Source organism: Xenopus laevis, chromosome 4L (assembly GCF_017654675.1).
Source record: "Xenopus laevis strain J_2021 chromosome 4L, Xenopus_laevis_v10.1, whole genome shotgun sequence".
Classification (NCBI taxonomy): Eukaryota; Metazoa; Chordata; class Amphibia; order Anura; family Pipidae; genus Xenopus; species Xenopus laevis.
The window spans coordinates 153,946,294-153,968,597 of NC_054377.1; the positions used below are offsets into that span (position 1 = coordinate 153,946,294).

Sequence of the window (22,304 nt, forward strand, 5' to 3'; positions counted from 1 at the left end):
AGTCACATGACTAGGGCAGCTGGGAAATTGACAAAATGTCTAGCCCCATGTCAGATTTCAAAATTGAATATAAAAAAATCTGTTTGCTCTTTTTAAAAATGGATTTCAGTGCAGAATTCTGCTGGAGCAGCACTATTAACTGATGCATTTTGAAATAAAACATGTTTTCCCATGACAGTATCCCTTTAAGAGCCCTGGAAATGGAGCCAATACTTTCATTTAGGGAACAAATTGATCAACATGAGAAGGAATATTTCTAGCACCACAGGGAAACTCAAAGCTTTTACACTAACAAATTGAAACAGAGAAGACTTTAGCGAAGCATCTCTTTGTGACTTAGTGAGTGTCTCTATTAGTGAGTGTCTCTATTAGTGAGTGTCTCTATTTGACTGTTTAACTGCAATTCCCAGCATTCCTTCAGAGCCGCCCTTGGGTGCATTACCTTCTTGTTATGTCTGTTCATATCTGAGCTGTGTCTGGAAACGTTACAGAGAAGACTCAGTGCTGGAAATGTTCCTTAATAGCACAACAACCAATCACAAGTTTGCTTTCATTAGTGTATGTGTGAATGTGCAGCGTATTGGTTGGTTGATACGGATTCAATTAGTTGTGGAAATTGGCCACGGAGCTCCAGTCTGTGTTTAACCCCCCAGACTATGGCTGGTCCTTGGACTTTGCTCAGAACGGATCATATTCCCATGGAACATTATTCCACTATAAATGATGGGGGCCAAGATGTCATTCATATGCTGCTGATTAGTTATTCTCCTGCACAATCAGTTGCACATTGTGTTCCCCCAGCTGTAATGTCAGTGCAGATACACCGCGTATATAAAGCCTGATACAAAGTCATTCAAATATTCTCCCACCACAGTGTCAGCATTTAGTGAATAGAACCACAGAGATGCACATTGTAACATGTAACTACATTAGCAATGACATATAGAGGAGCACCATGGGAACATTACCCAGTATTCCTCAGAATAGAGCTATAAATGGCAATAGTAACTGCCATAAAGTACTACTTCGTACACCCTACCTGCCTACGGTACCGATATATACATGATAACTGTCTACTATACTGATACAAATACTCTAACTGCCTACTATACTGATACATATACCCTAACTGCCTACTGTACTGATACATATATCCTAAATGCCAACTGAACTAATATATACACCCTAACTGCCTACTGTACTGTCACATACACCCTACCTGCCTACTGTACTGATACAAATACCCCAATTGCCTACTGTAGTGATACATAGATATATCCTAACTGCCTTCTATACTAATACATATATCCTAACTGCCTACTGTACTAATATATACATCCTACCTGCCTACTGTACTGATACAAATACTCTAACTGCCTTCTGTACTGATACAAATATCCTAAATGATAACTGTACTGATTCATACTCCCCAACTGCCTACTGTACTGATACACGTTCCCTGTCTACTGTACTAATACAAACATTATACCCTAACTGTCTACTGTACTGAAACACATTCCCTAACTGCCTACTCTATTGATATATACACCCTAACTGCCCATTGGTTGGGTGAATTTGGTGAGTCCCCACTGAAACTCAATGGGAGGTGATTGGTTGCAGAAATTCTCAATTATTGGTCAGCCATAAAAAATCCAGTGGTTCCTGCTGAGAGTTTGTCTTCTGCCAGCAAAGTTTAGCTCTGAGACGGCTCTATAAGTAACTTATATTTGAATAAATATATTGAGGCTGAGGCAATAGGTTGGTGTCTGTGTGTAATAACAATTTGTGTCTCAGTATGTGGGTACAGCAGTACAAGGGGCTCCGGCCCGGATTTGTGGCAAGGCCCGGGCCTAGGGTGGCAAAAAATAGGGGCGGCATGCCGCCCAGCAGCATTATGGGGATGTGTGCGTCCCCATTCAATTACACCAGCTGCGCGCCGGTGCGCTGGGAAGGGGAAGTGTAGGTGAGCGCTAGGACCGCGCGGCCGCCTGGTCGGACCGCGCGGCCTAGGGGCGGCCGGCAAAGAAATTCGGCGCTGAAGGGGCTCTGTGGTGCAAGTGGGATAACTGCTTAGATTTACTAATCCACTGGCAATTTCCTTGTTCCTGAGCTTTTTCTGCCCATTTCCATAGAGTTTCTGCAGATTCCTCCCAACTGTGCAGAGAACAAGGGCAATTGTGTGAGTTTCTTTTCTCCCTGAGATGGCAGAATGGCTACAAATGAGCTTCAAGGCTAAGACAGTGTGGGAAATAATAACGGGGTAAATAAGAGCATTATGGAGCTGATACAAACAGCGAGGCACTTTCTAGCCAATTGTATTCACAGCCAGTGACTCACTGCTTGCCCAGCGCTTATCAGCTGACTCAAAAATAATAATAAGAAGGGAAACAGCTCATGGGCAGAATATCAATGTTTATGGACCTGCTCAAGAGTGAGTTTCTTGTCATTTCATCCATATACGTTTGTACAATACACAGTGAAAGGAAACAACGTTCCTCTAGGACCCTGGTGCTACACACAACATAGATGTACCGGACAACAGACAAAAAGTGCAAAAATGTGCAACTGGTGCAAGACAGGACAGGACAGGACAGGACAGGACACACTCAGCAGATGTAATATGTACAGTAAATAATGCTAAACGTCAGACATGATGGTGTATCATTGTGATATGACAGTAGAAAGAACATGATAAAGAACAGGATAAAGTGCAGATGTGCTCATAGAGAACAACTATATCCAATGGCTATTTATTTATACAATGGAGTACAGTGGTGTGTAACGTTGTGGTATATAGTAAGGTCAGATGGAGTGTGAGTGTGAGAGAGATCTGTCTGGTCCCTGAGTATTCAGGAGCCTTATGGCTTGGGGGAAGAAACTGTTACACAGTCTGGTAGTGAGGGCCCTAATGCTCCGGTACCTTTTTCCAGATGGCAGGAGTGTGAACAGTGAGTGTGAGGGGTGTGTTGGATCAGACACAATGCTGGTGGCTTTACGGATGCAGCGAGTGGTGTAAATGTCTGTGATGGAAGGTAGAGAGACACTTATGATCTTCTCTGCTGTCTTCACTATCCTCTGTAGGGTCTTGTGCTCCATGACATTGAAGTTCCCAGACAGTGATACAGCTGCTCAGGATGCTCTCGATAGTCCCTCTGTAGAAGGTTGTGAGTATGGAGGGTGGGAGATGGGGTTTCCTCAGCTTGCGCAGGAAGTAGAGTCGCTGTTGGGCTTTCTTGGCTAAGTAACTGGTGTTGTGGGACCAGGTGAGGTTCTCCAATCAGGTGGACACCAAGGAATTTGGTTCTTCTGACGATCTCTGGCGTGAGTAAAAAAAACTAGAGAGAGGAAGAGGCAGGATAAATTGCATGTGGAATTGAAGCAGGTAAAGTGAAATAGAGAGAATGCAGGAATGAATATAGAAGAAGCAGGGTGGAAAGGGTTTGGTGGATGAGAGTGGGATTAATAGATTTAGGACAATTAAATCTAGATAGAATGTGAGAGAGAATAGATGGGAAGTGCCAGGGATAGAGTTAGAAGGACTTCAGTAGACAAGAAGTGAACAGTATATAGTTTGATGGAGAGGGACAGAGATAGAAGGATAACAATTGAGGGGAAGTGAGAGGGATAAAGTTAGATAGACTCCAATAGAAGGAAAGTTAGAAGGATAGAGTTAGAGGGACACCAATAGACAAGGGATAGAGTTAGATGGACATCAGCAGATGAGAAGTAACAGGGATAGAGTTAAATGAACATCAAAAGAAAAGTGATAGGAACAGAGTTAGAATGATACCGATTGAGAGGAAGTGAGAGGGATAGAGTTAGAAGGATGACAGACGACAATAAGTGACAGGGATAGAGTTAGATGGATATTAAAAGAAAAGTGAGAGGGATAGAGTTGGACGGACATCAGTAGAGGAGAGCGAGAAGACTAGAGATAGAAATATAGCAATAGAAGAAACGTGAGAGGGATAGATTTAGAAGGACATCAACAGATGAGAAATGAAAGGGATAGAGTTAGATGGACTCTAATAAAAAAGAGAGTAAAAGAGAGGGATAGAATTAGAAATACATCAATAGAAGGGAAGCGAGAGGGGCAGAGTTAGAAGCACATCTAAAGAGAAGTGCGAGGGATAGAGATAGATGGACATCAACAGATGAGAAGTGAGAGGGATAGAGAGGGATAGAGATAGATGGACATCAACAGGTGAGAAGTGATGGATAGTTATATGAACATCAAAAGAAAAGTGATAGGGACTGAGTTAGAAGGATAACAATTGTGAGGAAAGACATCAATAGAGGACAGTTAGAAGAATGGAGATAGAAAGACATCAGTAGAAGGAAAGTTAGAGGGCTAGAGTTAGTTGGCACCAACACACAGTAAAAGAGAGGGATAGATTTAGAAATACATCAAAAGAAGGTAAGTGAGAGGGACAAAGTTAGAAGGACATCAATAGAGGAAAGTGAGAAGAATAGTTATAAAAAGACATCAATAGAAGAAAAGTAAGAGGGAAAGGGGTAGAGTTAGATGGACTCCAATAAAAAGGAAGTGAGGGAATAGTTAGAAAGACATCAATAGAAGGAAAGTTAGAGATAGTTGTCACCAACAGAAGGTAAAAGGATAAGATGAGAGAGATAGTTAGATGGATACTAGCAGAAGGGATGTGAGAGTAATAAAGTTAGAAATAGCAAAAGAAGAAAAGTGGGAGGCATAGAGATAGGAGGACACTATTAGAGAAGAAGTGGAAGGAATTGATGTAGTAGATAAAGGTTTGTTTGTAAGAATGGTGTCAGGAGACATACTGAGAGAGAAGAAGTAGTAGAAGCAGAGTTAGGAGGAAGCAGTTGTTTTCAGAGAAAGAAGGAAGAAAATATATCTTGAAGAAGTGGGAGGAATAGAGACCAGAGGAGGAGAGACAGAGAAAGTAAGAGAGGAGCTGGAGGAACAGATGTTGGAGGACAAATGGAGATGGAGGACTTAGAGGAAGATATAGATGGGGTGGATTTGAAATAAAAAAGATTAGGAAGGGAAAACACAGGGTGGCTGAATAAGAGACAGGTTGGTGCTGAAGTATTGGGGTTGATTGTGAGCAGAGCTGCCATAGGGTTTTCTGTCCATGTGCAGGAATTGTAGCCTTATCTTTTGTCAGTCTTTTGCTGAGTAAAAATGCCACTTTCTGAGGCTTTATTAGGGTCACCCACAGCCCACCAAAGATCACCATCTCTAGATCCCTTGATGCCTAAGGTTTCCGGAATGATTGAAATACCAGTCCCCGGGCCTGGGCATCGGCTGGTGACAGGGAGTTTCTCACTCCGAAGGTCACACTTTTCTCAGTGGCCGACAGATTATTTGTGATAAATAGAAATATAAGTGCAGAGATAATATACAGACCATGCGCTCGCCTTGCTGTGCCCAAACTAAACTGGCAGGAGGGGCAGAAGTTCCATAAGCAAGTGCATGATGGGGGACCACAGGAGCAACTTGATACCAAACTGGGGTCCCACCAATGGCCCTGGCACAGGTCCCTCCCTCTTAACCTGCAACACTATAAATGAGCCCCTCGTGATGCCAAACATAGAGATTACAAGAGGATCAATAGGACTAAGGTGGCATGGGGCAAATCTCTATGGAAACTCTGTGTTACAAAGTGCAACTAGTTCTGTGCTACACACAGGTTCCCTGGACCTTGATTTTTACTACAGATTTCCAATTAGTCATGTCATCTCTTCAATTAGCTGCTTAGTTCCCCTTTATTCTTAGCAATCAATATGGTTAGTAAAGAGGCCTTTTTATTATTAATCATCTGATCCCTTTCTCCATCCCTTGTTACTAGCCAACTGCTGGACTGTGCAAAGCTGTTACCATGGGAACGGTTCTGCAGTTTTAACAATAGATAGTCCTAGCCCCCTAGATCCCCCTTACAGGCAGATACCCAGAAATAATCTCTCATCCCCCCGTCTGTGAGGGATCAGCCCTGCACTTTAGGGAGTCGTTTGCTCAGACCCTTTGCTTCCCATTCCTTTGCTCATTGTAACAGTGAAACGGTAACTCTGCTCTCCTCGCATTTTAGGTCTCTGAATCCCATGATGCGGTTAGAAATCTCAGACAGTTGTGTGTTGCCCTCTTCTGTCAGCGCCAGGGAAATGATAGTATTGGCGAAACAGACGATTGGAGACATTCCAGTCAATTCATGAATTGATTTTCCCTATAGATACAAAGATGCAGCTTCATAAACAATGAAATGATACTAATGATAATGCTGAATGGAGCAGCAGAGGGTTAGAACTGATACACAAGGTACTCACGTCTGTCCACTCTCCTTGCACCAATCCTTGCACCAATCCTTGTACCAATCATTGCACTTATCCTTGCACCAATCCTTGTACCATTCCTTGCAGCAATCCTTGCACCAATCATTGCACCAATCATTGCACCAATCCTTGCACCTATCCTTGTACCATTCCTTGTACCAATCCTTGCACAAATCCTTGCACCAATCATTGCACCAATCTTTGCACCAATCCTTGCACCTATCCTTGCACCAATCCTTGCACCAATCCTTGCACCAATCCTTGCACCAATCCTTGTACCATTCATTGTACCAATCATTGCACCAATCTTTGCACCTATCCTTGCACCAATCCTTGTACCATTCATTGCACCAATCCTTGCACCTATCCTTGCACCAATCCTTGCACCATTCATTGTACCAATCATTGCACCAATCTTTGCACTTATCCTTGCACCAATCCTTGTACCATTCATTGCACCAATCTTTGCACCAATCCTTGCACCAATCCTTGCACCAATCCTTGTACCATTCCTTGTACCAATCATTGCACCAATCTTTGCACTTATCCTTGCACCAATCATTGTACCATTCATTGCACCAATCCTTGCACCAATCCTTGCACTATCCTTGCAACCAATCTTTGCACCTATCCTTGCACCAATCTTTTGCACTTATCCTTGCACCAATCTTTGCACCAATCCTTGCACTATTATGCCTGTTCTGTCAGCTGCATAAGATGTAACGTGCAAGGAAGACCTGGAATCAAAGGGGCAAATTCACTTAGATTCGTAGTTGCGCCAGCGTCCACTTCACTGCACTTCGCCAGGCGTATTTTCGCCAGCACTACGCAAATTCACTAAAATCCGAAGTTGCGCTAGTGTTAATTCGCCAATCAAAGCGAAGTTACGCTAGCGATGGTTAATTTGCATATGGCGCCAAATTCAAGTTACAATGGAGGTACTGTATATGTAGCAGCACTACACAAGCCTGGGAAACCTTCAAAACAGCAAATAAAATGTTTATTTTGCCCTACACATGTGCCCACTGTATAGTTAAGGTGCCATGAGTCAGGAAATGTAGGGGGGGAAGGAGGGGAGCCCCAAAAAAAAAGCCCCAAAAAAAATTTCGATCTTTTTCAGCCTATCACCCATAAACCCACGGGACTTTGAAAAATGCTTAACTTTTTTTGAAGCAATCCCTATCTACTCTACTGCACTTCGCCTGGTCTGAGGTGGCGAAGGAAGTCTGGCGTAAAAGGTAGCGTTCAGTACACTGCGCGCGTTAGTGAATTTGCGTAGTTACGTCCTTTGCGCAAATTTGCCAGGCGTAAGGGTGCGAAGTAACACTAGCGAATTTATGCCAGCGTCCGTTAGTGAATTAGCGAATTAACGCTAGCGTTAGGCGCTTTGTCGTTTAGTGAATTTTCCCCAAAGTGTTAATAACACATCTGACCCGATGCTGATCTCCTTGCTGGAAATGATACAAATTAGCACATGTTTTAATTTAGCAGCATCATCATCATCAGTTAAATGTGGGCAAGTTGGTGAAGCAGATAACTGCAGTTACACTGGGACTCTGCGTAATATTGCTGCCATTGTACTTGAGTTAGCAAATAAGCCCCATTGTCTCTGGTTATTCACAGTCCCATTACAATTAGTTTTCTCCTGTTCTTGTCTGTGGGTGACGGAGTCCCTGAAGTATCACCATTACCCCACTCAGAGCTTATACTTTATTCCTCATCATCTCTTACTTGTATCAGACACATTTGCAATTCTGTTTACTTTACTTCACTGGGTAAAGAGAAAATATAGGATTATAAAACACAAAATAGAAATTCAATTCAGAGATCTTTATTGAACTTCTTAGTAATGAGCAAAACGTGACAACGTCATTATATCTGACCCTTGTGGTACAAATAATCCCAATGAATAGATGTGACTCCAAATACAGAGTAGCTTTGGCACAGATAGCTAGCAATAGTTCCAGGGGTACCCAGGGCACAAATAAGCATCACCCCAAATCTCCTCCTAACTGACCTTCAGACTGGGCCCCCTTAGCTCATAACAAGGTTACAGATATATAGAAACATTGGGGTGTCACCCTGCTATAGTTCCAGGGGTACCCAGGGTACAAATAAGCACTCACCCCAAATCTCCCCCTAACTGACCTTAAGACTGGGCCCCCTTAGCTCATAACAAGGTTACAGATATATAGAAACATTGGGGTGTCACCCTGCTATAGTTCCAGGGGTACCCAGGGTACAAATAAGCACTCACCCCAAATCTCCCCCTAACTGGCCTTCAGACTTGGCCCCCTTAGCTCATAACAAGGTTACAGATATATAGAAACATTGGGGTGTCACCCTGCTATAGTTCTAGGGGTACCCAGGGTACAAATAAACACTCACCCCAAATCTCCCCATAACTGACCTTCAGACTGGGCCCCCTTAGCTCATAACAAGCTTACAGATATATAGAAACATTGGGGTGTCACCCTGCTATAGTTCCTGGGGTACCCAGGGTACAAATAAGCACTCACCACAAATCTCCCCATAACTGACCTTCAGACTGGGCCCCCTTAGCTCATAACAAGCTTACAGATATATAGAAACATTGGGGTGTCACCCTGCTATAGTTCCTGGGGTACCCAGGGTACAAATAAGCACTCACCCCAAATCTCCCCCTAACTGACCTTCAGACTGGGCCCCCTTAGCTCATAACAAGGTTACAGATATATAGAAACATTGGGGTGTCACTCTGCTATAGTTCCAGGGGTACACAGGGTACAAATAAGCATCACCCCAAATCTCCCCCTAACTGACCTTCAGACTGGGCCCCCTTAGCTCATAACAAGGTTACAGATATATAGAAACATTGGGGTAACAGTCACCCTGCTATAGTTCCAGGGGTACCCAGGGTACAAATAAGCACTCTCCCCAAATCTCCACCTAACTGATCTTCAGACTGGGCCCCCTTAGCTCATAACAAGGTTACAGATATATAGAAACATTGGGGTGTCACCCTGCTATAGTTCCAGGGGTACCCAGGATACAAATAACACTCACCCCAAAATCTCCCCCTAACTGACCTTCAGACTGGGCCCCCTTGAGTCTCAGGCCCTGTATTGTATCTGCAGGGAATGGAAGGTGCTGAGCGCAATCTCTTTCTTCTTTATCTTTTGATAGAATTCATGAAGGCCAATTAAGGCCAATAAATCACTTTAGCCATTAACAGTACAATCTGATTGCAGGATCTGTCTTATCCCCCTTGCTTGGCGCTACTTTCTCCAGCCTGAGCGTTACATCCTCCTCCTTGGGTATTGTGAGTATTATTAGGCCTGTACTTCCTACATCCATGGGAGCTGCTGTACTCTATAGTGGTACTGTTCTCTTCTCCCCAATCTCCCCACTTACACAAGACTAATTATCTCTCTCATGGACAAGAATATGGATTTATCCCACCACTGGCTGCTCTGTGCCCCCCATTTCTCATTGTGTAAACTGACGGCCTGTTCCCTTAGCTGCTCATTAATGAGCCGTCTGACACGTTCCCCTTTATCACAACAGACACATGGAACAACATATAATTGGGGTGCCCCCCCTCGGCAAACTATTGCGGCATTGCCTCCTGCTCTAACTGGTACCCCGGGGCCCCAGGCATGGGAGAGAGGAGGGATGAGAGCTGCTGGGATGCTCTTTGGCCAAATATATAAAATATAAGCAGAAAAGGTACAATATAAACAATGTTTATCAGGTACAAGGAGGCCAACAAATCATGCAAAACAGCTAAAATCCATATGGAAAAGGTCTTCGCAGCAAGCAGTAAAAAATGATTATTATTTAAAATTAATTTTTAAATATGTAAATAGTAAAAGAAAATTAAGCAGAAATGGGTGGGACCCAAAGGGTAGAACTAGACAAGCGTTTTCCATGCAATTCTGCCGCATCCGATACGCTGCGCCAAAATGCAGGCGTCAAGTTGGATGTGATGGAAAATATGGTAAGAAATAGAAATGTCACATGGTGTTGCAGCATTAATCCGACGCAACGTGACTGTCAGATGCAGACTCAGCGTGCAGCATCTGACAGTCGTGTCGCAGTGTCTGCGTCGGATCAACGCTGCGACACCATGCGACATTTCTATTTCTTACCATATTTTCCGTTGCATCCAACTTGACGCCTGAGTTTTGTTGCAGCGATGCGGCAGAATCTTGTGGAAAACACTTGTCTAGTTCTACCCTTAATATCAGAGGGGGGTCAGCTGGTTGATGAGAACAGAGAAAAAGCTGAGATTCTGAACTGTTAATTTTTCATATGTTTACACAAATGAGGAACCAGTGAAGGTTCCAATGAAGGTTTCCTTCTTAATAGTCCCAATTCTAGTAATACAACTAATGATGCATGGTTCACACATGAGGAAATTCAAAAGAGACTAGAACATGTTAAGATAAATAAAGGTTTGGGGCCAGATGGTATTCATCCCAGGGTACTTAGCGAGTTTAGCTCTGTGATTGCCAAACCTCTTTACTTAATTTTTCAGGATTCATTGAGATCTGACATAGTGCAGAGCAACAGGTTAATTGCTAATGTGGTGCCTCTATTCAAAAAGGGATCCCGTTCTCAGCCTCAAAACTATAGGCCAGTTAGTCTAACATCAGTGGTATATCATATCAAATCATAATACTATGAGTTTGTGCTGCATGGTTTTATGTGTAATAGATCTTGCCAGACTAACTTAATTTCTTTTTATGAGAAGGTGAGTAGAGACCTGGATTCTGGGATGGCAGTGGATGTGATTTACTTAGAGTTTGCTAAAGCATTTGATACAGTGCCACACAGAAGGTTACTGGTTAAATGAAGGAATGTTGGCCTGGAACATAGTATTTGTACCTGGATAGAGAACTGGCTAAAAGATAGACTACAAAGAGTGGTGGTAAATGGAACATTTTCTAATTGGACCAGTGTTGTTAGTGGAGTACCGCAGGGCTCTGTACTAGGTCCCTTGCTTTTCAACTTGTTTATTAATGACCTGGAGGTGGCCATTGAAAGTACTGTTTCTATTTTGTCCTGTCAATAAATCGTATCCCAGAATGCTGCGGGGCAGCCGGATTAAGGATTTAATGTTGCTACCTTTACTTTCTAAATGACTTTTTTTTTATTTCTTATTGTATATATTGATGGGCGAATTTGTCCCGAATTTTGCGAAACTGTCAAAAATGTGCGAAACGGGATTTAACGCCGGCGCCCATTAAAGTCAATGGGTGTCCATTAATCGAAGCCATCGACAAAATTGACGACGGAATCGGAACCATCGCTGTAAAAACATTGAAATTTTTTTCAACGCCGGGGAATTTTCATGGCAAATTTGCAAATTGTATGTTCATAAATTAGGGCCAGTCATAATCTCAGCGGAAAGTATTACACTTTTGCTTTGTAATTGTGAAAAACAATCATTTTAGATGGTGTTTTGTGAATTCCTGTTTTTTTTCACATTTCTGTCTCCTTTTCCACAGATTTGTTCCTCAGAGTTCCAGCTCCAGCCTCCCCAGCCCCCCGTCTCCCATTTGTATAATGGATGAGAGGTACAAAATTACTTTCTTCTAAATACTCCAGCTTCTCTGCTGCCTGTTATTTACCCCATAAGGTGCCTCCAGCTTATATATATATATATATATTTTATATGGGGCCCCCAGTTGATTTTGAGGCAACTCTGGAAGGAGTCTGTATGTTGTGTATGCAGGGCCAGGAGTCCTAGACAACTCAGCCGGCTCACAGGTGTATGTGCCGTGACGTTACTCACCTGTACGCGCTGGTCGAGGAGCTGCAAGCCGAGTGGCAGGTGAGTCCGGTCTAAGGGAAGGAAGAAGAGGTACCTGCCCAGAGCCCCCCAATCATTGCACCCTAGGCAGTTGCCTCTTCTGCCGACCTCTAGTTCTGGCCCTGCCTCCCACAACCCTAAAACATACAGGCAGCTATGTGCATGCATGAGATAGGGACCTTAGATTGTAAGCTCACTGGGGCAGAGACTGATGGGAATGTGATAGGGACCTTAGATTGTAAGCTCACTGGGACAGAAGTTGATGGGAATGTGATAGGGACCTTAGATTGTAAACTCACTGGGACATGGACTAATGGGAATGTGATAGGGACCTTAGATTGTAAGCTCACTGGGGCAGAGGTTGATGGGAATGTGATAGGGACCTTAGATTGTAAGATCACTAGGGCAGAGGTTGATGGGAATGTCATAGGGACCTTAGATTGTAAACTCACTGCGACAGGAATTGATGGGAATGTGATAGGGATCTTAGATTGTAAGCTCACTGGGGCAGGGACTGATGGGAATGTGATAGGGATCTTAGATTGTAAGATCACTAGGGCAGAGGTTGACGGGAATGTCATAGGGACCTTAGATTGTAAGATCAATGGGGCAGGACTGATGTTAATGTGATAGGGACATTAGAGTGTAAGCTCACTGGGGCAGGGACTGATGGGAATGTGATAGGGACCTTACATTGTAAGCTCACTGGGATAGGGACTTATGGGAATGTGACAGAGACCTTAGATTGTAAGATCAGTATGATAGGGACTGATGGGAATGTAATAGGGAGTTTAAATTGTAAGATCACTGGGCCAGGGACTAATGGGAATTATGTATAATCTCTGTATTATAAAAGCAGTGCATAGAATATATTGGAATACAATACACAAGAGCCATGAATATCCTGTAAATTATATTCTTATAAATGGTGCTTAGTGATGTCATTGGTTATACTTGGAATTTAGTGATGTCATTTCTGTCACATGACTCACTGAAACTTATGTATTATAATAAATAATGTACCCCTTGTTGCAAAATATGAGGATATTAGAGGTTCCCTCGGAGTTCTGGCCTTATGTTTTTATTCACAGCTCGTCGTACTAGGAAGAGGAAGTAGTGGGTGTCCCTATTGCACCCCCACTAGATCACCAGGGACTCTTCTCACAAAAAATTAAATCAGTCACAATTTTCTGCTCTTTTACTTCTCTTGTTACATGTGGGTCCCATAAATAACCTGCAGCAGGAGGGTAGCACAAGGGGAAGTACTGAGGGAAGAACAAGGGGAAGCACAAGGGGAAGTACAGGGGGAAGAACTAGGGAAAACAATAGGGGAAGCACTGGAAAAACAGAAGGGGAAACACTGGGGGAAGTAGAACAGGAAGCACTAGAGAAGCACTAAGGGAAAGCACTAGAAAAGCATAATGGGAAGCACTGGGGGAAGTAGTAGGGGAAGCACCCGTGAAGCTCTATGAACAGAAGGGAAAGCACTGGGGGAAACAGTAGGAGAAGCACTAAGGGGAACATTGGGAAAGCACAAGGTGGGGGAAGCACTACTGGGGGAAGCACTAGGAAAAACAACAGGGGAAGCACTAGAGAAGCACTGGGTAAACAGTAGGGGAAGCACTAGAGGGAAACAGTAGGAAAAGCACTATGGGGAAACAGTAGGGGAAGCACTAGAGGGAAACAGTAGGAAAAGCACTATGGGGAAACAGTAGGGGAAGCACTAGGGAGAAGCACTATGCAAAACAGTGGGGAAGCAATAGGGAAAGCATTAGGAGGAAACAGTAGGGAAAGCACTAGCAGAAACACTGGGGGGGGAGCACTGGGAAAGCACTGGGAGCACTGGGGGGGGGGGCATTATGGGAAGCACTAGGGAAAACAACAGGGGAAGCATTAAAACAGTATAAGGGGAAGCACTGGGGGAAGCAATATGGGGAAGTAGTAATGGAAGCACTAGAGAAGCACCAGGTAAACAGTAGGGGAAGCACTAGGGGGAAACAGTAGGGGAAGCACTATGGGAAACAGGGGAGCACTAGAGGGAAACAATAGGGGAAACAGTAGTGGAGGCACTAGGGAAATCACTAGTGAAACACTATGGGAAATGGTATGGGAAGCACTAGGCTAATAACTAGGGGGAAACAGTAGGGAAATCAATAGGGGAAACAGTAGAGGAAACACTAGAGGAAACAGTAGGGGAAGCACTAGGAGAAAACAGTGGGGAAGTACTAAGGGGAAGCACTGCGGGAAGCACTGCGGGAAGAGCAAGAGGAAGAAAAAAGGGAAGTACTGGGGGAAGCACTATGCAAAGCATTAGGTAAAACAATAGGGGAAGCACTAGAAAAAAAGGGGAAAATACTGGGGAAGTAGTAGAGGAAGCACTAGAAAAGCACTGGAAAAACAGTAGGGGAAGTTCTAGGGAAACAGTAAGGGAAGCACTAGGAGAATAACTTGGGGAAAGCACTTGGGGGAGCACTATGTGAAGCACTATGGAAAACAGCAGGGGAATCACTAGGGGAAACAGTAGGGGAAGCACTGGGGAAAGAACAAGGGGAAGCACAAGGGGAAGTACTGGGGAAAGCAGTATGCAAAGCGCTAGGTTAAACAATAGGGGGAGCACTATAAAAATAGGGGGAAGTACTGGGGGAAGCATTAGGGGGAAGTAGTAGGGGAAGCACTAGAAAAGCACTGGGGAAACAGTAAGGGAAGCACTAGGAGAATAACTAGGGGGAAGCACTAGGGGAAACAGTAGAGGAAGCACTAGGAGAAGCACTTGGGGGAGCACTAGGGGAAGTACTAGGGGAATCCGTAAGGGAAGCACTAGGGGAAACAGTAAGGGAAGCACTAGGGGAAACAGTAGAGGAAGCACTGGGTGGAAGCATTAGGGGAAGGAGACCTGTCAGCTCTGGAGAGCCCAGGAAAGTCAGTCAGTGAGTCCTGGACTAATTTTATCATTTTTCTGAAGTTTAAGTGGCCCTAAAATGTGGGGCCCAGTAATTTCTATTAATACCACTTATCTCCCAGCACTTCCTTGTACCTGTCTAATGTATCTGCCAGGGAGACAATCTGGATCAGAACTTCACTGTATTCGTCCCAAGAGCCTTGTATCGTTACAGTAAGTCAGCCCATAGTGAACAATAAGCAGAACATGGAGAGGGTGAATACAAATGAGAAATGTCCCAGAATCCTTAGCATAATAATAACAGCTGCTAATTAATATTAAATGCCACAACATCGATTTCTCGCCCAAACACACGCGCCGCAATATCTGAGCCGCAGCCGCTTTGTGACTCATAAAGAAGAAACGCTGAATGAGACTTCAATTATCCCGTATGTTCCCTCAACACAAACAGATTGGGAGCTGCAGAGAGAGGCAGTCGGACCCCCAAGTAACAGCAACGCAGTCTCTGCAGTAAATACAGAGGGACACACTGGGGGAGAAAGGCAGTGATGTCAGCAGCCCATTCTGCATGGATTTAAAGGGGAAGTAACCCCCATAATGATAAAAGACTATATGATATTATTGTCATTTAATCAGATACTTATAGGTAGGAGTAGCCATATTGTTTTCCTTAGACAGTACAGTATGGGCAGGAGGTGCCATACTCATTTACTCAGGGCTGTCCAACTGGAGGCCTATGAGCAGGATATTATCATGGCCCCCAGTCTGCCCATGGACTTCACAGATGTTCTATTATGGCTTCACAATATTAATATAATTTGACCCTCTAATATAAGGTCACTGGTTGCTGATGGGGTCACACTGTTATACCAATGTAATGTGCTGGGGTCTCTGATGATCAGAATGGATATACTGCATATCTCTATATAGAGGTACCTGTAGATCCAGTGCATTAGTAGGACATATAGGTACAGTCCAAGTAACAGATGTAGAGGAGAGATCTGTGCATTTATTTCCATGCACCACTCACATTTGATTGAGCTCCATATGCAAATCTGAACCAATTTATCTGCTCAATTTCCAGTGATTTTGTCGCCTTGATGTAAAAACAGAACATTTTTGGGAAACTGAACCTGACACTACGAGCCTTTACACACAGGGTTTTGTGCGTTTGTACATGTCTCAGGGCTGAACGGAATGGGGGGGGGGGGGGCTGTGGGTCTGTAGGGTTAATATGAACATAATTGACACTAACATTACTGAGGCAGGAGAGAGCTCTAATACTAGTGAGTGAGGATGTGATGCTTCTCTGTACCAGCAGGTGGCGCTGTATGACACACACTCAGCTGCAGCCTGGAATGACAGGACATTGATTGGTGGTTAAAGTCAGGGCATGAGATCAATTTGCAGATAATTAGCAATATATTCAGGGTCTGGGTCCTGCAGTGTCACATGCAAAAGGGGCAGAAGCTGCTGTCAGTAGTGGGAACTGGGGGTTCACTGGAAGTCTGTACTGTGGGGTTACTTTACATGGGCACAATACAGCACTGGGGTCTATTGGACAGACAAGTTAAGTTTACAGGGAATAACATAGGGCAAATGTAGCACTGGTTGTGGTTTTTAAGACCATTGACCCCAAAGTGAGGGTCACAGTAGTGACTCAGGGCAGCCCAATGAGCCCATATAAAGGAGAGGTAAGTTATTCCATAACATTTCTTTAATTTCCTAAGAACCCCATGATGGCAGGTTGGACAGGCAAAGCTGGGCTTTTAGGTGGAGCTCACAGGCAGATGGAGCAGAGCAGGTCTGGACTGGGAGTCCAAATAGGCCCTGCCATTCCAAATACATAGAGGCCCACACAGCCCACTACCAGCCCACTATATGTCAACTCTCTATGGAACACACAGCTGCCCTTCTGGCATTTGTCAGAACTGGGCCTGGAGCAGAGTGGGAAGTGCTATATCTAAATATTTAAAGGGGAAGTAAAGTGTAAAACAGAATAAGGCTAGAAATGCTGTATTTTGTATACTAAACATAAACATGAACTTACTGCACCACAAGTCTAATCAAACAAATGATTTTTGCTTTCAAAGTTAGCCACAAGGGGTCACCATCTTGTAACTTTGTTATACATCTTTGCAAGACCAAGACTGTGCACATGCTCAGTGTGATCTGGGCTGCTTAGGGATCGTCATAAATGATCAAAATAGCACAAGTCAAATAATATCTGCCAGAAGCCGATACAACAAGACTGATTAATAATCAGAATATACAGACTGCACTGGGTCCTGTGTTGTCATGTAATCTAATGTGGATTTTATAGTTTTTCTATTGTTTAATATAAACTTTCTCCAACTCTGCAGAACCAGTGGCTGCAGCAAAATAATCCTCCAAATAGAATCCCAGTTTATCTGTTTAAATCTGGCTCCATGATCTTTGTCCCTGCAGCTGGAGTTGGAAACAGTAAAGGGGATGTAAAGGCAAAAATAAAATCCAATACAAATCTCTACACAGTCGCCGACTGCTCTACAGGGAAACAAACAAAGCTGCTTGAGTTCTGCATGGCTGGGAAGTAAGGCGGGGGCTCCCCCTGCTGTTCATAAGTATGATTGTTTCCCTGCAGAGCAGTTAGGGACCGTCTGACAATTCCTATCCACAGCAGTAAATGAAGGGAGAATTTCCCTGCATACAGTCAGGTTTCTTATAAAAACGGTACACATTTTTTAAATAAAGTATATTGGGGATAGGTTTCTTTTTCATTAAAGAAAGTAAAAATGGGATTTTTTTTTTGCCTTTACATGTCCTTTAAGGGACAGTAATGAAATAAAGTACAGAGAAGAGCGACTAAGCTGATAAAGGGAATGGAAGGGATCAGTTATGGGGAAAGACAAGTTGGGATTGTTACACTGGAGAAGAGACAGTTAAAGGGGGACATGTTCACTATATATAAATATATCAGGGGGCCATACAATAAACTCTTGGATGCTTAATTCACCAGTAGATCCTCCCAGCAGACAGGAGCGAACCAATGAGATTAGAGGAAAGGGGGTTCCATGTTAAGGAGGGAAAGGGGTGTTACAGGGAGAGCTGGGAAGTGAATCAGTGGTACAGGCTGATACATTAGATGGGTACAAGGAAGGGTTGGATGCTTTATTCACCAGTAGCTCCTCCCAGCAGACAGGAGGGAGCCAATGAGATTAGAGGAGGGAAAGAGGGGTTACAGGGAGAGCTGGGAAGTGAATCAGTGGTACAGGCTGATACATTAGATAGGTACAAGGAAGGGTCGGATGCTTTATTCACCAGTAGCCCCTCCCAGCAGACAGGAGGGAGCCAATGAGATTAGAGGAGGGAAAGGGGTGTTACAGGGAGAGCTGGGAAGTGAATCAGGGGTACAGGCTGATACATTAGATAGGTACAAGGAAGGGTCGGATGCTTTATTCACCAGTAGCTCCTCCCAGCAGACAGGAGGGAGCCAATGAGATTAGAGGAGGGAAAGGGGTGTTACAGGGAGAGCTGGGAAGTGAATCAGGGGTACAGGCTGATACATTAGATAGGTACAAGGAAGGGTTGGGTGGAAGTGAGGGAATACAGGGTTACTGGAACACTGTACAGCAGGTGAGGTGTATGTGAGTAAGTAGGAGAGTGAATAGATGATGTGTATTTTACTCCAGTGATGTTTCTCTGGCTGCTGCTGAGCTGATTGGCTCTTGAAATGATGAAATGATGTTGCACAGACACACACAGGTGACACAGCCCTTGCACTAAATTATAGATCAGATAAAGTGTTTATAGCCCAGGGATACGTGTGTAAGTGTATATGTGTGTATGTGTGTATATAAATATATATATGATCCTGTGTCCATGAGCGAGAGACAAAATAGTCCCTGACATTTCCAACTCCACAGAGACCCAAACAGCCCCCACCAGCCCAATAAACAGTGAGTGTCTATGTTATCTCACACCTGCCCCTCTGATATTTGTCTGAACCCACATATTGTCAGTCTGGGCAGCAGCATGTGAGGAACATGGAGATAATGGTGTAATTGGGAGTGTAGTGTGTAGGGCACACAGGGGTAAGTGTGAGGATGGAGGGACGTGTGTGTGTAAATGTGAGTGTGACACAGGGACGTGTGTGTGTAAATGTGAGTGTGACACAGGGACGTGTGTGTGTAAATGTGAATGTGACACAGGGATGTTTGTGTGTAAATGTGAGTGTGACACAGTGACGTGTGTGTGTAAATGTGAGTGTGACACAGGGACATGTGTGTGTAAATGTGAGTGTGACACAGGGACGTGTGTGTGTAAATGTGAATGTGACACAGGGATGTTTGTGTGTAATGTGAGGTGCACAGGACGTGTGTGTGTGAAATTGTTGAGGTGACCACAGGACATGTGGTGTAAATGTGAATCCCCTTGACAAAGGCTTACCGCCGAAACGTTGGGGCCATTCTCATACTGCGTGTAGGTGTATCTGCTCCTGCTGTATAATTGCTAATACTTACTGTTTCCTTGTTAGGTAATTGTGCTATGTTAAACGTTAGGTAGTATACCATGTAGCTTAGTATTGCTATTATACAGCTACTATTTGGCTTTGTGTGTATTGATTGCGGATACAAGTAAAACTTTATTTTAATATTACCATACTTGCCTCTTTTGGTGTGCATACCTATCGATTGTTTACGTTGTGGTACCCATTGTAGGGGCTACCCTTTTGATGTTTGCACCTCTTGCACTGGTTTACCTACAGCATTTGCTGAATTGCGTGTGCCCTCCACCCATTACTAAAATTCCAAATGTGAATGTGACACCAGGATGTTTGTGGTAAATGTGCAGTGTGACACAGGGACGTGTGTTGTGTAAATGTGAGTGTGACACTGACGTGTATGTTGTGTAAAGTGAGTGTGACACAGGACTGTGTGTGTAAATGGTGAGTTGACACGGGACGTGTCTGTGTAAATGGGGTGACACGGGGAACCGTGTGTGTGTAAATGTAAGTGTGACACGGGACTGTGTGTGTAAATTTAAGTGTGACACAGGCGACGTGTTTGTGTAAATGTGAGTGTGACACAGGGATGTGTTGGTAAATGTGAGTGTGACACAGGACGTCTGGTTTAAATGTAAGTGGACAACAGGACGTGTTTGTGTAAATGTGAGTGTGACACAGGGACGTGTGTGATGTAATGTAAGTGTGACCAGGGACGTGGTGGTGTATATGTGAAGTGTGCGACACAGGGATGTGCTGTGTGTCAAATGTGGTGCTGACACCAGGACGTGTGTGTGTAATTGCGCAGCTTGTGACACAGGTACTTGGTGTGTAATATTGAGATGTGATACAGGGACTGTGTGTTAAATGTGAGTGTACACCAAGGACGTGTTTGTGTAAAGTGAGTGTGACACATTGACGTGTCTGTGTAAATGTGAGTGTGACACGCGGGACGTGTTAGATTGGCTATGGATGTGATAATGTAAGTGTGAGACAGGACGTGTGTGTGCTAAATGTGTGTGAGTGTGAGACAGGACGTGTGTGTGTAAATGTGAGTGTGAGACAGGTACGTGTGTGTGTAAATGTGAGTGTGACACCAGGACGTGTTGTGTGTAATTGTGAGCTGTGACACTGGACGTGTGTGTGTAATGTGAATGCTGGGCACAGGGACTGGTGTGTAAATGTGAGTGTGAGACAGGACGTGTGTATCCTAAATTTGAGTGTGGACCACTGGGACGTGTGTGTAAATGTAGAGTGTGACACAAACCCACAAATGGGACGTGTGTGTGTAAATGTGAATGTGACACAGGACGACTCAAATATCCTCATCGCTTATAAGTGACTTGTGTTGTAAATGTAGAGTGTGACACAGGGACGTGTGTAATGTGAGTTGACACAGGGGACGTGTGTGTGTAAATGTGAGTTTGACACAGGGATGTGTGTGTGTAAATCGTGAGATGTGACACACGGACGTGTGTAGTGTAAATGTGAGTGTTGACACTGGAGTTGTGTTGTGTAAATGTGAGTGTGAACAGCGGACGTCGTAGGTTGTGTAAATGTGAGTTGATTGACACAAGGACTTGTGTGTGTTAATTGTGAGTGTGACACAGGGATGTGTGGTAAATGTGAGTGTGACACAGGACTGTGTTGTGTGTAAATGTGGTGTGAGTTTGACACGGACGTGTGTGTGTAATGTGGTGAGTGTGACACAGGGACGTGTGCTGTGTAAATGTAAAGTGCTGACCACTGGTTGTGTGTGCTGTAAATGAGTGTGACAACAGGGACGTTGTGTGTATATGTGAGTTGACACAGACTTGTGTGTGTAATGTAGTGTGACACAGCGGACGTGTCTGTGTAAAGTGAGTGTGACACAGGACGTGTGTGTATAAATGTGAGTGTGACACAGGAACGTGTGTGTATATGGAGTGTGACACAGGGACGTTCTGTGTAAATGTGCAGTGTGACACGGGGGACGTGTCTGTGTAAATTTGAATGTGTACACTTGGGACTGTGTTGCTGTAAAATGTAAGTGTGACACAGGTGACGTTGTGTTGTGTAAATGTAGTGTGAAAACAGGACGCGTGCTGTGTAAATTTTGAGTGTGACACCAGGGATGTGTGTGTGTAAATCTGGATGGGACACAGGGAACGTTTGGGTGTAAATGTGAGTGTGACACAGTTGGATCGTGCTGTGGTAAATGTTGAGTGTGACACAGGACGTGTCTAGTGTAAATGTGAGTGTACACCGGACGTGTGTGTGCTAAATGTAAGTGTGACACGGAAACATTCTATCCTGCGTCTTAAATAAATGTTTATCAGGATCGTGGTTGTAAATGTGAGTCGTGAACACACGGACGTGTGTGTGTGGTTAATGTTGTGAGTGTGAGCACGGGACGTGTGTGTGTAAATGTGAGTGTCACAACAGACGTGGTGTGTAAATGTGAGTGTGACAGCAGGAGCGTGTCTGTGTAAATGTGAGAATGTTGCACACGGACGTCAATTACCCTAAAGTGTCTGTGCTAAATGTGAGTGTACCACGGGACGTGTGTGTGTAAATGTGGAGTTGACACAGGGACGTGTGTGTGTAAATGTGAGTGTGACACTGGGACGTGTGTGTGTAAATCTAAGTGTGACACAGGGACGTGTATGTGTAAATGTGAGTGTCACACTGGGATGTGTTTGTGTAAATGTGAGTGTGACACAGGGACGTGTTTGTGTAAATGTGAGTGTGACACAGGGACATCTGTGTGTAAATGTAAGTGTGACACAGGGACGTGTTTATGTAAATTTGAGTGTGACACAGGGACGTGTCTGTGT

General features: G+C 44.1%; 1 protein-coding gene across 6 annotated transcripts in view; it reads left to right on the forward strand.

Moving 5' to 3' along the window:
• The window catches only part of LOC108704046 (IQ motif and SEC7 domain-containing protein 1), a 184,971-nt gene that overhangs the window by 70,672 nt on the left and 91,995 nt on the right, over positions 1–22,304 (forward strand). For all 6 annotated transcript variants that reach the window (XM_041591008.1, XM_041591012.1, XM_041591017.1 and 3 more), the window contains exon 3: positions 11,802–11,870. In XM_041591008.1, the coding sequence (XP_041446942.1) occupies positions 11,802–11,870 (69 nt within the window). The remainder of the gene's footprint in view (positions 1–11,801; positions 11,871–22,304) is intronic.